This window comes from Oryza sativa, chromosome 2, assembly GCF_034140825.1.
Source record: "Oryza sativa Japonica Group chromosome 2, ASM3414082v1".
Lineage (NCBI taxonomy): Eukaryota > Viridiplantae > Streptophyta > Magnoliopsida > Poales > Poaceae > Oryza > Oryza sativa.
This window is the reverse complement of record NC_089036.1, coordinates 21,522,408-21,542,374: the sequence shown is the minus strand read 5'-3', so window position 1 is coordinate 21,542,374 and position 19,967 is coordinate 21,522,408. Positions and strand designations below refer to the sequence as shown.

At 42.8% G+C, this 19,967-nt stretch overlaps 3 protein-coding genes and 1 long non-coding RNA gene across 4 annotated transcripts; 2 read left to right on the top strand and 2 right to left on the bottom strand.

The window, feature by feature from the left end:
- Positions 1–191: 191 nt before the first annotated feature.
- Positions 192–2,955, bottom strand: LOC107280142 (uncharacterized). The gene is made up of 2 exons (XR_001543484.3): positions 2,815–2,955; positions 192–679 (listed from the first exon to the last, which is right to left on the bottom strand). It is a non-coding gene; the product is annotated as an uncharacterized lncRNA (long non-coding RNA).
- Positions 1,811–3,373, top strand: LOC4329668 (protein MAINTENANCE OF PSII UNDER HIGH LIGHT 1). Its single transcript, XM_015770395.3, has 2 exons — positions 1,811–2,420; positions 2,836–3,373. The coding sequence occupies exons 1-2, from the start codon at positions 2,037–2,039 to the stop codon at positions 3,175–3,177; spliced, it is 726 nt and encodes a 241-aa protein (XP_015625881.1). The 5' UTR covers positions 1,811–2,036; the 3' UTR covers positions 3,178–3,373.
- On the bottom strand, positions 3,299–8,984 carry LOC4329667 (uncharacterized). Its single transcript, XM_015770394.3, has 12 exons — positions 8,672–8,984; positions 8,019–8,140; positions 7,481–7,925; positions 7,292–7,398; positions 6,388–7,195; positions 5,723–6,160; positions 5,314–5,502; positions 5,008–5,235; positions 4,675–4,908; positions 4,472–4,547; positions 4,213–4,399; positions 3,299–4,102 (listed from the first exon to the last, which is right to left on the bottom strand). The coding sequence occupies exons 1-12, from the start codon at positions 8,882–8,884 to the stop codon at positions 3,613–3,615; spliced, it is 3,537 nt and encodes a 1,178-aa protein (XP_015625880.1). The 5' UTR covers positions 8,885–8,984; the 3' UTR covers positions 3,299–3,612.
- A 4,119-nt stretch (positions 8,985–13,103) lies between these two features.
- LOC4329666 (ran-binding protein M homolog) lies at positions 13,104–19,625 on the top strand. The gene is made up of 11 exons (XM_015771751.2): positions 13,104–13,271; positions 13,391–13,809; positions 15,052–15,198; positions 15,598–15,684; positions 16,172–16,217; positions 16,648–16,724; positions 17,014–17,167; positions 17,799–17,867; positions 18,203–18,262; positions 18,713–18,799; positions 18,940–19,625. The coding sequence occupies exons 2-11, from the start codon at positions 13,412–13,414 to the stop codon at positions 19,222–19,224; spliced, it is 1,410 nt and encodes a 469-aa protein (XP_015627237.1). The 5' UTR covers positions 13,104–13,271; positions 13,391–13,411; the 3' UTR covers positions 19,225–19,625.
- Positions 19,626–19,967: the final 342 nt, after the last annotated feature.

The following is a 19,967-nucleotide window of genomic DNA, read 5'->3' as shown; positions in this document are numbered from 1 at the left end:
GGTAAGATAGTGTGATTGATAGATGGCCGAGTGAAATGAGAGAGGTGATAATGGTCGCTCAAAGTGGAAAGCTAAGCTTAGCTGGAGAGAGTGAGAGGGGAGGAGAGTTTTGAGATGGAAAGAGGTAGGTGGATTAGAAGGGAAGTGTGAGATATGTTATAGAATCCCAAGTCATGTGCTTACGAGAAGAATCAAGCAACTTAAAAGAGTAAATTGCATATAGGGCCACTTCTTTTTACCCATGTGGCAAGTTGGAATAGGAGCAGCACAACATTTTTAGTTTGAACCGGGAAAGATTACATATAGTTTCACTTTGGGACACTTTGCTTCTTCTCCATCTTTCCCTCTCTTCCCTTGCGCTCTCTCTCTCCTTGAGCTCGCTAGGCTGATGTGAAAGCTCAAACATGCAATAACTAACAGAGCACTTTGAAGTGCCACCCTCCGTCGCATTGTTCGCATCTCGTCAAATTGCTCCTGCACCACATAGCCCCTAAGCTTGAGCGGATCTGCGCTTGCGTCGATTTGAGGCGGCCATCTCGACGGTTTATGGTTGACGATGAGCAAGCCTAGCTCCATCCTTCCTTCGTGCAACCATGTTTCAGTTTGAGGACATGGAGAAGAGCTCATCAAGTGGCTCATGCATCAATCAGGTCCAAATTGCAACAATTTGTAAGTCCATCTGGTTTAAAGTGAAAATATGAGATGAGACCTAGTCCATTATGCAACTTTGATAAAGAAATCCAGTCCAAACCGCAATTAACTCAACATTAAATTTCAAGTTTTGACCAATAAGACAATGAAGGATAAAAAGTTTCTTTTATTCTAAACAACCTAAAAATATTTATATTTAGAAACAAAGGGACATATGCGAAATATTAACATAAGAAACCTTCGCCTTGCCTTGTACCGGTGAACGAAGGAAAGAAAGTAAAAAAACAAGTCCTGTATAGGGTGCTTTTGATTCCGAGGGAAGCTCTTGTAGACAATTCTACTTTTTTATCTAGATTGTGAGAAGTTATAGTTGTATAATCGAGAAAAACAAGAAGTTTATTCTTCAGATTCTCTCCGGTCAAATTTCCACCCACAATTTCTCATGATCTAAAAGCTATCCAAATATACCTCCTAAGGTCGGAACCAAAGAAGTCAGTAAGGAACATCAAGCAAGAAAACACTGATGGTGTGTTTGGAAAATAAAAACGAATGGAGGTATAGGATAAAACGGGGTGAGAAGAATGGATGAAGATTCAAACATGCCCTTTGAGGGGTGGGAAATCATATCCAAACCCATTTTCTAAACATGGCATGATAGTACGAGCATCATAATTTTCTAATAAAAGTGTTTTACAAAAATACAGGTGCACTTTAGCTAGTACGGAGTGTTGGACACGAGTATAATAAAAAGGTTGGTAGAATTAAATGGAGGAATGCTGTTATTGGTTAAGAAAAGGATGCATGTAAAAAACTTTAAATTGTAAAATGTTACAATTGATTAAAACTAAAATATAGGCGAAAAATTATTATCTCTTACGATAAATTTTAGTGGCTAAAAGGATTATATTTGGACGCCTCCCCGGTGAGAGACGGCCGGGGAAGCTGCAAGCACACGAACAGTGGCGGGCAGCCTCCAGGCATTGGCGCGCACAGAGGCAGACACGTTGGGGTCTCTGTCTTGAGTATTGACGGCTTCACCGGTTGCCGGTTGGCCGTTGATACAGTACACACAGACCAAGCTGAGGCGACGTGGAGGATCCACCCACCACACCCCCGCCCCGCTCCACCCACGTAATCCCATCCTCTCCCTCGCACAGCCAGACAGATCTTTCTCCTCCTCCTCCTCCTCCTCGCCGCGCACGCGACGCGACACGACGGCATAAAAGGCTCCCTCGTCTCCCTCCTCCGCTAGCTGCGGCCGCTCACTCCACCATTCCACCAACTAGCTAGCTAGCTAGCCACGCCATCCCTTTCTCCTCCTCCTTCTTCTTCTTCTTCTTCTTCTTCTTGGTCCGGAGAGAGTAGAGAGGAGGGCGCGCAGCGAGATGGCTTGCCCGGCGCAGTCGATGCTGTCGGCGAGCACCACCAGCTGCTGCGCGTTCCTGAGGAGCAGCGCCGCCGCCAAGCCACAGGCCGCGGCGTCGGCGGCGGCGAGCCTCGCGCGAGGGGGGAGGCTGTTCCTGCTGTCCTGCAACGCCTCGTCGTCGTCGTCGTCGCCGTCGCCTTCTTCACCTCCGCCGCCGGCGCCGGCGGCGGAGGACTGCAACGAGGAGGAGTGCGCGCCGGAGAAGGAGGTGGGGAGCCTGAGCGCGGAGTGGCTGGCGGAGGAGCGGACCAAGGTGGTCGGCACCTTCCCTCCCAAGAAGAAGGGATGGACCGGCTACGTCGAGAAGGACACCGCCGGCCAAACCAACATCTACTCCGTCGAGGTATTTTCCTTTTTCTTTCTTTCTTTTTTTTTGTATTTTTCCTATGTCCCATAAAAAAACGTACTCACATACATAGTACTCCACATCGTAACATCACGAATCTGAACATGTTCCTCTGTTCAAATTCATTCTAGTTAAGGTGTGTCTAGTATCAGGTTTGTTTTTGAAAGTTCAATTCAGTTTCATCTCGTTTTGTTCAAAATTTCGGATTGATTAAACTATCGGTCTGTTCGTGCCGGGCAGCCCGGGCAGCCGACAGGCCCATAAATTTCGCGAGCGTATTAAATGCGGTATAGAATTTTTTTAAAAAAAATCGGATTAATTCAAATTTTTCGGATTTTTCCTGCGTATTAAATGTGGTCAAGAAATATCTTCTTTTTATTTTTCTTCTGACCTGAATTGGTTGTGGGCGAAGCCGACGGTGTACGTGGCGGAGAGCGCCATCAGCTCGGGGGCGGCGGGCGCGGCGGCGGACGGGTCGGAGAACACGGCGGCGATCGCCGGCGGCCTCGCCCTCGTCTTCGTCGCCGGCGTGTCGTCCATCCTCATCCAGGTCGGCAAGAACCAGCCGCCGCCGCAGGCCACCGTCTACTCCGGCCCGCCGCTCAGCTACTACGTCGCCAAGTTCCAGCCGTCCCTCGCCGCGGTCGCGCTCCAGCAGCAGCCCGCCGTCGACGCGCCCGCCACAGAGGACGCCTCGTCGCCGGCGCCGGCGTCCCCCGCCGCCGCCGCCGCAGAGGACCAGCTCTCCTCCTGAACTGCTGCTGCTGCAGATAGAGAAGAAGAAGAGAAGATCAGAAATGTCTGTGACTTCAGACATGATGCTTGTATACGTATCATCACAGTTCACAAAGATTCAAATGTACTGATGAAGGATATGCACGTATACACTACATGGTAGATTGATGAAACCATTTTTAAGTTTCGTATATATACAAGCATAGATTTGATCACACGTATGAACACCACCACACACGCACACATTGTTCAGGATTTCAGATACAAGCATAGTACAGTACCATCTCTTTTATTTATTCACACAAAGCAGCAGGGCATTGCTCACGTACCAATCTACCATCTGCCTTGCCACTACTAACAAGTAAACAAGACGAGATCTTCGGTTCTTCACACGAACGCTTAGCGGTTCAGATTGCTCAAACGACGCCGTTTTCACTAGCTTTTCCACCATGAATCACACCAAGTGATTGTACCAAGGGCCGTGGACCTGCTGTGAAATGGACGCGGCCCTGATGAGGATTTCGGCCGATCTCACCACCCGGTCGGTGAGCTTCGTCGCGCCGATGCGCCTCAGGGCGGCGTCGGCGAGCTTCCGTCCCCTGGCACCGCTGCCACCGAGGGTGATCGCGCGGAACGCACAGTAGACGGACCGGGAGACCTTCTTGAAGACGGGGTCATCGGTCTGGAGGCTCTTGAGGAAGACCCTGGCCAGTATCTGCTTCCTGCTCTCGGTTCTTTCATCTGATGGAGAGCCGGTTGTCGAGCCTGATGACGACGACGACGACGAACGGAGCATCACCTCCATGATCTTGGCGGTGCTAACGTCGGGGAAGTTGTCCAGTAGCTCTGCGAGAGTGTTGAACAGTTGTGATGTCGCGCTTTCCAGCTCTGTGGGAGTGATGTTTGGGTCGTCGGTCGCCAAAACTTGACGCTGCACAAGCATGCTGCGAGGAAAAAAAAGAGGCGTAATTGGGTTTGGTTATACCATTCTAGCTAACTGCTGATACTCAGAGCAGTGAAGTGAATAAAGTGAAAAAATTGAGTAATGTTTCACCTTGTTGCAATTACAATCACTTGCTGGAATTGACTCTGTACAGACCTCAGCCTCAACCAATTGAGCTTGAAGGTCTCAGTTACTGACTGCATTTGCACACCCTCTATGCCACTGATGAGCTGTAACAACCCAATCCTTATTAGCTGGTCAAGCCTTTGCCCCGTGCACTCTGGTAGCCCCGTATCATCTGCTTATCATGACACTAAATGATTAAGGAGTTCAGAACAATGGCCATACAAGGGGAAAAAAGAATAAATACCTGACACAGGTATTGTAGACTGTCGCTGATCTGGAACTCCATGACCTGATCGGAGGGTGGCAACAAATGGCTGAGCCTGTTACGAGGGATGTGTAAGTAAAATCAACAGCAGGTGAAAATAATAGATACTTGAACTACTATTGCTACAAACAGCGGTTGTGTACTGCTGTGACTACTGCATAAAATTAATTCATAGACTTAACATGATCGGTTTCTGGCAGAGCTGAAAAAGAGCTGACATGCTCATTCCATTCTACTTCCACGGTATCTTTTGATGTGGAAATCCACTGAGCAGTTGAACGGAGAGCAACTGATGCATTGGACGGGAATCCATAGCGATCAGCAAAAGCCTTCTGCAGGTATTCCACTCCACCTGAGCCCTTTATAATTGGTTCTAATAGTTGGATACGTGCTCTACTGACTTCTGTCTTCAGAGCCTGTTTATTTTACAAAAAAAATAAAAAAAATGGAGGCTGTTATAGGTTCACAATGTATATTCCATGAAGTTTATTTAAGAACTCAAGGAGTTCACAAACCTTTAGTTCTTCCATGGTGAAGCGCAAACCTTTGATAACAGCAATTACAAATGAATTTGAACCACTGTTATTACACTCAGAGTGTTCAGTTAATTCACCCAATAATTTGTCATGGCTTCTCTTCATTTCGTCTTCCTTTGCAGGAGAGGATAGTTTTCGCAGCATACCCAGAGAGTACTGCAAAATCTGTCCCAAATATTGCATGTCCTGGGTGCCCGATTCAAGTACCTTTCAACCAAAAAACAACAAAACTGGTATCAGATATATTCTGTAGATTCATGATAAAATCACTCAAGCTCTTCTTACCTGCAACAAAATTTCAAGGTCAATATTGTTGATTATTTCTTCTTTCCAACCTTTAGGAACCATCTCATACAATGTATCCCTGACTTCCTTTACCAGCTGAACCAGATAGCTGTAGTCTGGCATGTCTCCTCTAAGTGAATCCACAACCACATCCCAGAAAGCTTTCTCCATTGTTTCCCTTACTTTTTCCTGAGAAAAAAAAGAGTGACTGGATGCAAAAAAGTTCATATTTAAGCTGATAGACGTACCACATTAATAGAATCTAGACCCTAAATCACAGCATGTGAGCCCCTCTAAAAGCTTCCCAAATTCTTTCTCATGTTATACATTTTTGGTTATTATTGTCTGCACCCCAGCAATATGAAAACTTACAATATAATCCTAGTATAAATGTAACATAGGATCTAACCTTGAAACCACCCTCAACAGTCCCAATATTACTAGAGCTGTCAGCTAGAAAACCATGAAGAATCTCATTGACCATCTGCTCGTTCTCTGTTGGCCGTTTTTCTGACAGAGTGCTGCTCACTGTCATTGGATTACTCATGGTGATGCCTGCTGTGTTACTTTCAGATGGTGAAGAGGGAACTCTGAACATAGATTGGACAGCCTGACTTGGCCTTTTATCATTAATGTTGGAATTCTCCTTCATGTCAGAAATAGGAGATTCTCCAGAAGAACATGTAGCTGCTACATTTTTTATAGTTGTTGCCAAGGGGCTCCTGTTTCCCTTTGCTTCAAAAAACTTTGTCCTTGCTTCTGATAAAGCAACTTCCATCCGCTCAATACCAGCTTCACCACCCAAGTGCCGAACCTTCTCCCTTAGAAGTGTCTGGTCTACCATAACCTGGGTGATGAACAGAAACAATTTCAACAGATAGTAAAGTTTTGACTAGACAAAAGAAAACTATAATCAAAATAAATAAACTAAGTGCAAAGTTGTAGGAATGGACTGCTTCCTGCAATAGCTGAATAGCGGGATTTTATGCACTTAAAATACTTCTCAATTACTAATGTCAGGGAAATAGGTAAAAGAAAAAAACAAAGGAAAAGGCACCAGGTATATAACCATACCTCTTTCTGGATGGCCTTTAAATTATCATTAAGGTTCTCTGGTTGGCCTTCAGCGGTAAATTTACATGTTTGCATCATTGATAGCTCAAGTTTGCATGCAGCTCTGACAAGATCTTCCTCTAGTGACTTTGCATCTTTTGCTTTCCACACCACGAAGTGGTAAAGATAGGCACACCAAGCTTTGTCAAAAGAAGCCAACTGAGATCTGAATTTCTTCCGATCAGCAACAACGGCAGAAGATTCCTGATAATTAGAAGATCCAGGAGACAGATCATCTAGTATTGGCTGTTTCAGTATGCATGCACCACTTGACCCATCAAGTATTGTCTTAATCAGCAGTTCGAATTCCTTCACAAAGTTTTCTGCTGACTCCACAAGTAGTTTCTCTCGCTCACCTCGTTCATTAAAAACAACACTTGGGTGACCTAGTATCATGTAAGCACAAAGAACTATCCTCGGTGAATATCTAGGTAACTTGCTAACATCTGAATTTCTAGCTGCCTTTGTTGGTGTCACTCTAGTTCTTCCCCCACTTTTTGATAGAGTCCTCTTTGGTGATCCCAGATGCTTGAGCAGATGATCAATATTTTCTGGTGATGATGGACTTGATGACTGAGATAAAGTAAAACGACTCTCCAAGCGATCAAGAAATGCCCTTGTGGTCTGAAGAACTGTGGGAGATTCAATGCAAAGAGCTAGTTTTTCAAATGGCATAGGCTTAACAGATTCCTCATTTATTCTTAGCATGTCAAAGGCCCTAGCCAACACCACTGTTGTCTTCCTAGATGTTATGAATCTTCTCCAGCATCTGAAGCATCAAATCGAATAGAATAATCAATAAAATTTAAAGTATACACACAAGCCAAACAATTGCGAGAAAGTTGACTGTATAAGTCTACCATACCTTGCCAGATTTCTTGAAAGAAAATCACCGTGTTTAACTGAAGCGGTGTATGTAAAGCTGTGAGTACTTCCTCGCTGCTTCAAATACTCAGCTCTCTGCCGCTTTGCCTGTTTTGCATAAATAGTTTGCAATGTAAGTCAAAGAGCTACTAAAACAATTATACCAACTCTGCAGCATAAAAAGGAATACCCTCTGAAGTTTGTCTTCTAGTTGTTCTTTTAACTTGCTCCTGTCAGCTTCTCTCTGGCAAGATAAAGTCCTGGCAGCAAGTTGGACCTGTGAAAACCTACCCTGGGCTCTCCTTTTCTCACCTTCCAATAGCCCCGTCCTTCTCTTCTCAGCTGCAGTGCGCTTCTGCAGGATCGCTGAATGTACACGCTCCCTGTACTTGTTTTCCCACGCCACTCTCTGCACAAGGTACTTTGTTGTTCTTTCCTCCAGTGCAGCCCTCCTCTGCGAACGAGCATGCATGAGTTGTGTACGTTTCTCCTCCGCTTGCCGAACTCTAGATTCAACTTTCATGCCAAGTTCCTCCCTCTCCTTCTTGAACCTCAACTCCGCATCATTCTTAGCAGCCTGACGCAGCTCGTCCAACTTAGCAAGCCGACTTTGTTCCTTAGCCAGGAGGCTTAACCTGCAATCAGAAATCACTTCTCACTGTTCCCTATCTTAATATCCGATCAGATAAATATGCTCTGCTAGGTGACTAGGTCCCTCTTTCTGTTACCTTTTCTGCTCGGCAGCCACAAGCTTTGCTTCAAGGCGCTTCTTAGGATCCTCCTCCTGAGATGGACACGAAGGGTATCTGACTGTGCACCTCGCTTTGCACGATAACGCTTCATGAAATTGCTGGAGGAATAGAATACACATGAGTTAACAAGCCACAGTGATCGTACTTTTTTCTGCCAGTCCTTCAAATGAACTTGGCAACAACACCAATTTTAATTGTTGTTTGTAGAACCCATTTTACAGGCTGACAGCAAAATTGGAAGCCTTCAAATATCAATCATCCTAAAATGAATCTGGGCTCCCATTTTGACATGGTTGAGATAAACCCCAAGTTATATTGTGGCTCCCGGGTTTGATCAAGAACAGCGTTACCTTGATAATCAACTCCCAGCAAATCATGTGATGGCCAATTGCTTCTAACACAAACCATTCAGTAATCCAGCTACGTGACTAAAATCTGCACTCCGGAATGCTACTCCCAATTCACTAACTACCAACCTGATGAAACGTATATTGACATGAATTGCACAGATGCCCCTAATCCACCGACCAAAACCACAACCAAATCACCCAGAAACACGAAAAAAAAAACCATAAAACTAAATCTCGAAAGCGCCGCGCCGGGTGCGCCGAGAGATCACAGCGACCCACCTGCCTCCGGAGGTCCGCATCGCGGAGCTTGGCCTCGATCTCCTCCGCGGTGGCCGGCGCTCCCCCGCGGTGCCGGAGGAGGAGCCGCCTCCTGATCCGCGGCGGCACCCTGGCCACCACCGGAGGCGAAGGCGACCCCTCCTCCTCCTCAACCTCCTCCTCGGCCTCCGCCGCCGCAGGTATCTCCAGCGCCACCGCCTCCGGCACCCCCATTCCGCCGCTAGCCGCCAGCCCAACCCACCGCCGGCGATCGCCGCTCGTCGGCGGCGGCTCGGCTGCTGCTTCTGGAGACGGGGAGAGTGGGTGGGAAGTCGGGCTTCTTCGCCCGACGAGACGAGATGAATGTTTCGAGGCGCGGATCTGGGGAGAGAGAGAGAGAGGAGGCGTGGGGCCCACGTGTCAGTGAGGGAGGGGGCGTGCGGGGGTAAGGGTGTTTCGGTGATTTTGAGTTTTGGGGGTGGGCAACGGGTGGATGGATGGAAGTTTGGCCGTTGGATTCCGCGGCTGGGGCGGTGATCGGACGGCCGTTACGGTCCTTCCTTGGTTCTGAAGTATTGTTGTCGATTCCTTTTTTTTTTTCAAAAAAAGAAAATTGATGCCATTTCTTCTTTTTTAAAAGTAAATTATTCTCAATTTTTTAGCAACACAGTACACATGCATACACTCGCATTGCGTACTCATCCACATGCACACACAAGACATATATATACTCACCCATATGAATACGGACACACATCTAGAGATGGCAACGGGTGCATACCCATCGGGTTCCCTTGCCCCATACCCACACCCACGTAGGGCTGTCAAAAAAGTTTGGAGCTCGCAAGCTGCTCGAGTTTGATTCGTTACAGGCTTGATTCGAGCTCGGCTCGAATACTAGACAAGCCAAGCTCAAGCGTAGGCTGAGGCTCGCAAGCCTAGCAAGCTCGAGCTCGAATAGCTCGACAAGGCTTGATTAGTATAATATGCATTGCATGTAGGAAGATATTTTTGATGGGCCAATATATACTTGTCATTGTGCTTGACCTGCTCAAGTCTCAAGACCCCATCAATGCTTATCAATAAAGTAATTATTCGGCTGCTAGTAATAGTACTACTATTCCTATTAGATGTAGTAGCTAGCTTTTGTTAATTGCAACGTTTCAAAGCCATGTATTCATGAGAAAAGCTGCAGAGGCTTCATTCAAGACAAATAGCACCCATTAATTTTGACTACCGATAATTTACATTAATATCTCTTATATAAGAGTAAGTTCTTTGGAGTTTCACCAAGTTAAGCTACCAAGCTCGAGTAGGCTCGAAGCTCGCTCGAGCTTAAACTCGAGCTCATTCCCAAGCTCGATCAGTATCCAGGCTGGCAGGCTCGGCTTGAGCTCGGCTCGAGTTCATGTCAAGCTCAAGCCTACATAGTCAAACTCGCTCGAGCTTGGCTCGTTCACAGCCCTACACCCATGATGTTAAAATATTCCTACTTAAATACCCACACCCGTCGCGGGTACAAAATCGTCCCCATACCCATACCCATGCGGGTAACGGGTATCTAACGGGTACCCATACCCATATAATTGACTTGTAGCATTTATAGTTTTGTACTCTAATTAGCCATATTAGAGTTCTAAACTATCAATATTTTCTCTAGCAACAATGCTATTAATATTAGTGTTCAAAGGCGAGTAAAAAAATTATACAACCACAATACATAATCAATAAATCTAATAATAATTTCACATAACTAGTATAGAACAATGCTTAAGATGTGAAAGAAGTTTTATGCTATGATTTAGTAGTCGTTGAAACTTATATTGCTCATAGTTTTAGGTTCAATCAACGGGTTTTTTTTACCCACGGGTTGGTGGGTACGGGTGGGTAAAGAACAGACCCATACCCACGTACCCAATGGGTAAGAGTTTTCGCCCGTTAGTAGACCCATGGGTATAACAGTAAGAACACGATTAGCTCCTAATAGAGTAAAAACCCGTCGGGTCTCGGGTTATGGGTCCCCATTGCCATCTCTACACACATCCTATCCCTATGAGCACATCCGGAAAATTGGACCGGCCACAAATGTCTCGCTATTGATAGGTATATCGCTTACAACTAAATGAATAATTAGCCATAAATACGAAACTCATGTTAAGTACTTAAGTTTAGGGTTTAAACTCAGACAGGCTGGTTTCACCACAAGTTTAGGGTTTAAACTCAGACAGGCTGGTTTCACCACAAGAGACAAAACCAATTGAGCTATGCATACTTCTTTCTATTTTTTTTTATGTTTTTTAAATATATGTGTACCTGGAAAATGTGTAGATTTATAGGTTATGTTCTGGTTTTTATAAGGGTCATGATTCATATACCTAAGGCTTTTAGACGATGCACTAATACTCACATTAAAAGTTAAAAAGGCTAGAATAGTTGTTGTGCATCAAGTAGAAAACACTGCACTATGGAGCTACCGTTTAGTACTACATCAACAAGAATTTACTGGTTTGATTTGATGGCTAAGTGGTCGTTGAAAAAACACTGCATTATGGTTTGATTTGATGGAGTAGTATTTTAGAAGTGACCAATTCTTTGATGCGATGTGCCAACAATAATTACAGGTATTTTGCACCAAACAGAACTGTACGATGCTTCACATATTATTTGTAAATAAACTTATTAGAGCATTTGTAGCAACTGAAAAAAGTAGGATATTGATGTTGAAAGGTGTCAACCCATAATACATCAGTATATGGATAAAATCACGCTTGTCCCTATTTGTATATCCTTATAAAAGTATAATGTTAGACAGAAATATTTTCTAATATTCTAGTCTGATGCTTCAATTTCAAAATAAAGGGGCATGGTTTTATGGATTAAGCGTTTACAACTAAGGCCATATTCTATTCTTCAACTCCAGACTTCAACTTCATCGTTTTCTGCTAGCACACTTTTCAAACTGTTAATTGGTGCTTTTTAAAATAGTTTCTATATAGAAGTTGTTTTAAAAAGTAAATACAAATATTTTTTAAATTTATAATAGTTAATACTTAATTAATTATGTGCTAATGAGGTTTCTTGTTTTGCGTGCAACAAAAATTGCGTGCTAAATTGAGGGATAGGGCTGATCAATTGCCCTGGTATTGTTTTGGTATGCTTCTAATTCCTGAATTGTAAAATCATAGAATTTCTAGGTTAAATTATAATTTTTAATGTCTCACCTCAACAACTCCAACTTCAAGAATTTACAGAGTTAGAAAAACCCATGATTCAAGCATCCGTTTCTCTACTTCAAGTTGAAAACTGCAACACTCCTCCTTGTAAAAAGAGGAAATCTCATTGTAAAAGTGAGAAAACCGTTCATTCGTGACGATGGGTCAGGGGATACACTTGCATTTACAACCATATTTTCTGCCTTAAAAACCCCCATAGAAAATCTTATTTGGCTTTTATATAAAAATAAATGCATATTATATACTCCGACGCAACTACGCAAAGTGTTGTGTAAGGCCCCATTCGAATCTTCTAAGGATGAAGATTAAAAGCGGGCACACAAAATGAGAAAGCCACGCGATTAATTAAGTTTTAATTATTAAAAACTTAGAAAAATAAATTTATCTGATATTTCAAAACAATTTTTATGTAGAAAATTTTCGTATAAGATAACCATTTATTAGTTTGAAAACGAGGAAAGTTTTGTATGTTTACGAAGTTATTAGAACAGGCCATGTTGAAATTTTTTTTTCCTTTTCACTGAACCAGTGAACCTGCGTGAATTTTTTTCATTTTTTAATTTTTTTCTTTTAATATTTACAGAAATAATCTATTGGCGAAAAAAATTACAAAAATAGACCATACCGCCCTAATGGAGGGCGGCAAGCTGACGTGGTAGACGGCGGCTCGACGGCGCCGTCCGCCGCCGTCTGTGAAAATTGCATTTAGCCCTTTGCTGCCCTCTGGGCTAAATGCAATTTTCGCAGCCCTAAAGAGCATTTGGCTGGTACTTTTTGCATCTGGGCCCAGGTGGCAAGGGGCCCAGATGCAAAAAGTACCAGCAAAAAAGTACTAGGCCCGGGCTGGCTTTTTTGCATGGGGGCCCCTTGCCGCCCTAGGGTTTCCGTGCTCCCTCTCCCGTCTGCCGTCACCGCCCGTCCCTCCCCCGTTTGCCACGTCAGCTTGCCGCCCTAGTGGAGGGCGGCATGGTCTATTTTTGTAATTTTTTTTGTGCCGATGGATTATTTCTGTAAATATTAAAAGAAAAAAAAATTAAAAATGAAAAAAAATTCGAACCTGCGTCGCCTCTCCCTGCGAAAGCCCAAACTGTTCACCCGCTGAACAACACGGGCCGTCTCTACAGTTCATTCATCCACACTGCAACGCAAGCACAGCCGTCGCGAAAACGCCGGAAAGTACACGAGTACGTTACCCCCCTCCCCCTCTCTCTCGCCGCGACGCCACACGACACGACACGCGACGACGCGACGCCCAACTCCTCACGCTTCCCTTCCCTTCCCTTCCCCCATCCATCCTCTCCTCCGACTCCGACCTCCCGCAACCGCAGCGCCGCCCGATCCGCCGCCACCGCCACCGCCACCGCCGGCAGCTCGATCCCCCGCACTCGGTAAGCTCCCCGCCGATCCTTCCCCGCCACTCGTGCTAGGGCTTCCCGGATGGATCGCCGTTTCGGTTTTGGTCGGACGAATCGAATCCCTAACTTGGTGCCGTTTCTGCTGCTACCAGGGGGGGTTTTGGAATTGGCGAATGGTGGCGAACGAGGTGGTTGCGGCGGCGGCGGTGGTGGAAGAACCGGCGCCCGCGTCGGCGGGGGCGGTTGACCCGATGAGGCTGGCGTCGCGGTGGCGGTCGCCGGCGGAGTGGGGGGCCGCGGCGGCCGAGATGGAGGCGGAGCCGGCGCCGTCCGAGCTCAACACCACCAACAGCTCGGGCCTCTTCGCCGTCGTCTCTACCGACCGGATGTCCGTCAGGTACCTCGGCGTCAACCAGCACGGCCACGACGTCGGCGTCGTGCAGGCCAACCGCCCCGCCCCCACGCGCCGCGCCGTCTACTACTTCGAGATGGGCGTCAAGAACGCCGGCCAGAAGGGGCAGACCTCCATCGGCTTCACCACCGAGAATTTCAAGATGCGCCGCCAGCCCGGGTTAGCATCCCCTCTGCCCTTGCTGTCGCTTGGTTCCGCTGTTAGTTCGTCTACGATGTTGTTGGCAATCAGAAATGTGTATATCCTCGTTTTGAGAAAATGCCACAGTTTTATGGTAGCAACCGAGTTTTAGCTGGTTGAGTTTCCTGCCTAAGAACCTAAGATAATGTGTGGGGATCACAAATTCATTTAAAATTACTACGAGGAAACCTAAGTACATGTAGTGCACTGGTTGAATTGGACTATTTGTTGCATAGGCTAGGTTTATCATGCTAAAGAGGTAGGATGCCATTTCAGTTTGTTTCAATGCATCGAAGTTTCTAATATTGGCCCTATTGAGGAAGATTTCCTGGCTAACTTGTGGTAATGTTGGCTGAAGTTATCTTAATTTCTATAAATTAGCCGGATACCCTGACATTTCCACGGGTAAATTTACTTCAGTCTACCTTAGTTTTTATTCTGAATCGTAGTTTTGTAGGGATTTACATTGAAACTTGTATGGAATCAAATCGCCAGTTTGATTTTATGTTTTAATTGAGATTTAGGTTTTTATATATTGTATTACACGTGGACTCTTTATCTTATATCTGTCACTCCAAATTTCAGTTGTTTCAAAATGGTGTTTTTCTGTAGACTCTTTTCTTTTAGTCCATGCCTTTAAAACCCAAACCCACAATATAATCAACAGTGTAAATATTTTTCTTTGTCTCAAATACCCTGACACTTGCACAGGTACATTTGCTTCAGGCAACTTTAGTTTTATTCCGAGTTGTAGTTATATAGGGATTTGACATTTAACATTGGAATTTGTATGGAATCAAACTATCAGTTTGATTTTATGTTTCAATGGAGATTCAGTTTTTCTAGATTGTATTTCATATGGACTCTTTATCTTATATTTTTCAATCCAAATTTCAGTTGTTTCTAAATGGTGTTTTGGTGTAGGCTCATTATTTTAGACCATGCCTTTATAAACCAAACCCATATAGAATCAATGGTGCAGATCTTTTTCTTTGTCTGGGACCAACGTGGCACTTTCTAGGTTTTTGGCAAACATGGAGACTCCTTTTCACCTAATTTTAATAATTTAATAGACAGACATTCAGAGAAATAGTTAGCAAATAGTATGGCCCACCATTTCTTTCTTTGAGTGGACTTCAAATTTTACCACTAAAGTATATTATTTTTTTTCCTTTTGATGACATTTTTAAATTTATCATGTTTGTTCTATATTCATTCCAGCTGGGAGTCTAACAGCTGTGGATATCATGGCGATGATGGCTATCTTTACCGTGGTCCTGGGAAAAGTGAGTCATTTGGTCCCAAATTCACTTCTGGTGACACAATTGGTGCTGGCATCAACTATTTCTCACAAGAATTTTTCTTCACGTAAGTTCTGTCATTCTTTCTAAATTGGCATGGCAGCGTCTGCTTCTCCGATTAGCTATTCTATATTAGCCTTTTAGTCGTCATATTTTAGACTTTCTTAAAGTTCATAGCTTTCATCCTTTGTCTTGTGAGTTTTTTTCTTGACTTGAGATGAATGCTGTGCTTTGTTGCTGCTTTCATTAATATTTTGAAATTCGCAAGAGTTGTCTTCACTACAGCTGTTGGCTGTTAAATATTGAATTTGGAAATCAGTTGCATTTGCATCTGCCACTACGCCTCTGGTACTGGCTTAACTTTCCATGTGCTTGTTTCTTTTTCTCCTTCAGAAGCCTTGACCATGCTTATTCATCTCAGGATATCATTCTGCACTTTAATCTAATTACATGTACCATTTTGCAGGAAAAATGGATCTCTAGTTGGATCCTTTCAAAAAGAAATTAAAGGCCCACTATATCCTACCATTGCAGTCCATAGTCAAGATGAAGAGTAAGATACCCGTTCCTAAGACTTAGTTCTTTTCTTCAACTCCAAACTTCAACTTCCTGGTTTTCCATTTGCACGCTTTTCAAACTGTCAAATGATGTATCTTTTACAAAAAAAAAATTCTATATAGAAGCTGTTTAAAAAATTCAAATGAATTCATTTTTCAAGTTTACAATAATTAATACTTAATTAATCCATGCTAATGAGCTTTCTCGTTTTGCGTGCGCTGAAAAACTCTCTCCAACCTAACAGCAAGAATGCTGCCTAAGTGATTATTTCAATGAAAATAGACATTCCAAATATGGAAAATTGCATTTTAACCAAGACAGTTAAACCTAAGTTGCTGAAAAATGGTGTTAAGTGAAATTATTTGCTTGTGTTAATATATTATTTAGGCTTGGAATTGCATGCGTTATGTGCCATAACTCATAAATTATTATATTAATTTTCAGCTTTTCAATGGATCTGATTGTTCATTTTTGCAAATCAGGGTGACAGTAAACTTTGGAAAAGAACCATTCTGTTTTGACATTGAGGTGAGCCAATAGATCTAGATATTCCTATTCACCTATTAAGGACCTCACACAAAAATGTAATATTGTCATGATTTCCTTATGGAGTATTATTTCAAATTCCATGTTTTCCATTCCACAGTTTGCTGCATCAATTAAACATATATCATAATGTCTTATAGATTATCCATCTTAGTTTTCCAAATTCAGATGCATTGCATCTTAAGCGCAGCTCCTTTCATATAATTGAAAGAACTTTTGGTTGCATGCATCCTTTTAGGTAGTAATCAGGCCACCAAAATATGGTGTATGGTGCCATAAGAACCAATTGGTTTTCATTATGGAATTATAGCCTACAATTATCACTCAGCTCATTCTTTTCATGTATATTTACCTATTTGGTGTTTAGTTCATGCACACATGATATAACACTAAGTATGATTCTTATTGGCAGGGCTATATTTTTGAAGAGAAAATGAAGCAACAATCTGTCAGCGACAAATTGGATTTGCAACCAGACATCAGTCATTGGTATGCTTTCTCATGTTAAGAATCCATCACTGTTTCATCTTGAGATCATTCTGTATCTTGTGAGATAGGTTAGCGAGTTATGTTTGATAATCACTGACTTGTGCTGTCAATTATTTGTCTGCTCCTGTTATGTTTATGTGAAATTTACCATATTACGTAATCTACATTTGATACCATATTCACTCCGCCCTTCATTCCTACCTTGTCTCAATCTTTAATTGTACCTATATTGACATTAAATCTTTTATACTTTGCCGCCTTATGTACATGTACTGTGCACTTGTAACAGGATTGTTCGTTCATATCTCCTACATTACGGCTACCAAGATACATTAAATTCTTTTGATATGGCAAGTGAAACTGATCCTCCATCCAATCATCAAAATGGTTATGGGGAACCTCCTGAAATGTATGGTCTTAGCCACAGAAAATTGCTGCGTCAGGTGAGCTAAGGAAAACTTATTTGAAACTGAATTGTTATTGCTGTTGAACCATTTTTCTAATCTACTAATAAGCAACACTGGGGAGTCAATTGTTAGTATTTATAAGATTTTTACAAGATCATACATATTCTCTTGAAACCAGGGCTTTACAGTAGTTAATCAGTTAAATACCAGTTACTACCCACTGATGATTAGAGCATCTTTGTGCCAAGTATCCATATTGATTTTTGTTGTGGTCACCACCTGTAGACTGTAGTGTTGTGAGTGGACTAACCTGACATTTGTTTTCAGTCTTAAAGGCTCCAGCTCACGTCCACTATTTTTTAGTGTTTATGTTTTTTTTTAGATTTCATTAACCTTTTGAGATGTTACGATTTATTAATGCAAGCTTCATAGGCAGATATCTTTTTCCCTGAAGTAAAACAAGGTTTTATCACAGCTCGGCTGTATTTGGACTGCACTGCACTTAATCTCTTCCATATTTTTGGTTGCACACCGTTGTGTGCAGCTATTCCATTTGTCTGCTATACTGTGCAGATACTACATAATTCATAGAATTGGCCCCTTTCGATTTTCCCCCCTTTTGGTGTGGTTTCTGCCTTCTGAAAACAGTTTGTTTGATTTCGTGAAGCTTATCATGAGTGGAGATATTGATTCTGCATTCAAAAAACTTGGAGAATGGTATCCACAGGTGATAAAGGTACAGTCTTCTATCTGATAATTAATTATTCATTTACTCATTGCAGTTTCCACAAACTTCTAATGTGAATTGATAGGTGCAGACTCCAATTTCGTCCCTGAACTTGCATTTTACTTTGTAATACAAGTTTATGAGGTGGCTCCACTTTCATCCCTGAACTTGCATTTTACTTTGTAACACAAGTTTTGGGAGGAAAGTTGTACGCTTTGCAAGTTTAATAACCTGCTTGCATTACGATTAGTCAAATACTATGTTTATCCTAGCATTTTCAGTTGCCATGATGTACTTTCCGCAAAGAGTTAGTTCACCACTAAGAAATCATTTCTTTTTTGCAGGATGAAACATCAATTATTTGCTTCTTACTCCATTCCCAAAGATTCATTGAATTTATCGGGGTAATTATCTGAACTCCTAACATTCAGCTATTTGGTTAAATATGTATATTATACTCTAGAGATCGAAGCTACAAAATTGCATGCAAATAAGCATATCATCAACTGACAAACTACTTATACACACATGAAAAATAATACACTACGTACTTTAATAAAATAAAATACAACACACATGTAAGATTATGATAAATTGTCCAATCTAAAAAAAACAGTAGTAAATGGAGTTTGGCTGATGCACCCCAAAACACACATTTGTTTTTGACTGGAGGGAGCATATGTGAGATCAACTTATTTTGACATCTGGTCAAATTGGCATGTGGTTCTGTTTGATGTTGCCCACCTAGGGCTTTCGTTTGCATGCTCACTGGTGGTGATGGGCACTTGGACATGTTGCATTATTACACTATATCCTGTTTCATAATGATATAATCTCAGTTTCTCTTGCATTAGGCTGGACAACTGGAGGATGCTGTAAAATATGCTCGCTCTAACCTGGCCAACTTCTTGACACATAAAGCTTTTGATGGGTTGCTAAAGGTAATGCAATGGCTTTTTAGATGTTGATGGGTCATTTGTAATGCGTCCAATTTTACTTGCAATAGCAAAGTGTTTTAAGGCTTCACATCTATATAAGCTTTGCAATTTCTGAGCTAAAAAGTGAACAAATCTACTTGCAGGAGAGCGTGGCCCTGCTTGCATATGAAAAGCCTGCCGAATCGTGCATTGGATATCTGCTAGACTCTCCACAGCGGGAATTTGTAGCGGATGCAGTGAATGCAGCTGTCCTGTCAACGAACCCGAACATGAAGGACCCTGAGAGTTGCCTTTACTCATGTCTCGAGAAACTACTGAGGCAGCTCACAGTATGCAGCTTCGAGCGACGTGCATTCAGCGGAGACCAAGGGGATGCATTCTTACTACATAAAGAAGTGCAGTCCTGCGATAGATCCAGGTGTTCCTAGGCATCAAAGCATTCAAGTTGCACCTGCATCTGAGCAGTGAACTCAGAGATGAGACTTTGTGCCCCTCTTGGAAGGAAAGGGATTCACCTCGGAGCGGAGATGTAGACCATGATCCATGCGCAATCACAGATACTTTGATTCTTGAAGTTTCGCAGTATACTCTCCACAAGGTGAACGCCTAACTGCTGGGAAATTTGGCAGCAGCTCCTTCCCTGTAATCTGAAAACTTACATTCACACATGGCCTTAAACATCTCTGTTTCCATAAACTCGGAAGCTTTGAGCTGGTAGACATTCTGAATGTGAAATGAGAAGAGAAAAACAATAAGATTTGTGTAAATGAAATCGAGTTGCCCTTTAACCTTGTGGTTCATTCTAATTCATTGATACATTCAATTGCAATGTCTTGGTTGCGCTCGAGTATATGTTTACTTGAAATGATAAACCATTTGCAAGAACCAGTCCATCTCTGGAGTTAATGGCACTCTGCCCTTTCTTTGTTTTGAAATCTCGTCCTCTGCTTCTGCCTATTGGTGAATTTTCACTCATGGATCATTCATGTATTCCTAGTCAATCTGTCTGTTTTCGGTCTTAATTGCTTCATTGTAGTTTTAGTAAATAGTGAAAAGAAGCTGCTGGAGAATAATGAATTTATTCTAAAAAAGAAAAAAAATCAAAGCAGCTTCTTTTGAATTTTAGATCATTAGAGAAGTTAACCGGCTAAGAAAAAAAGGGGTACGCTAG

Bases quoted from the DNA above. Each gene is read 5' to 3' on its own strand.
- LOC4329666 (XM_015771751.2), top strand. From the start codon at position 13,412: ATGGTGGCGAACGAGGTGGTTGCGGCGGCGGCGGTGGTGGAAGAACCG. The intron at 17,868-18,202 runs GTACAGTCTTCT...TCTTTTTTGCAG, and splicing joins GGTATCCACAGGTGATAAAG to GATGAAACATCAATTATTTG. The intron at 18,800-18,939 runs GTAATGCAATGG...ATCTACTTGCAG, and splicing joins CTTTTGATGGGTTGCTAAAG to GAGAGCGTGGCCCTGCTTGC.
- LOC4329668 (XM_015770395.3), top strand. From the start codon at position 2,037: ATGGCTTGCCCGGCGCAGTCGATGCTGTCGGCGAGCACCACCAGCTGC. The intron at 2,421-2,835 runs GTATTTTCCTTT...TTGTGGGCGAAG, and splicing joins CCAACATCTACTCCGTCGAG to CCGACGGTGTACGTGGCGGA.
- LOC4329667 (XM_015770394.3), bottom strand. From the start codon at position 8,884: ATGGGGGTGCCGGAGGCGGTGGCGCTGGAGATACCTGCGGCGGCGGAG. The intron at 6,161-6,387 runs GTATGGTTATAT...TTCATCACCCAG, and splicing joins TAAAGGCCATCCAGAAAGAG to GTTATGGTAGACCAGACACT. The intron at 5,236-5,313 runs GTAAGAAGAGCT...TTTGGTTGAAAG, and splicing joins ACCTTGAAATTTTGTTGCAG to GTACTTGAATCGGGCACCCA.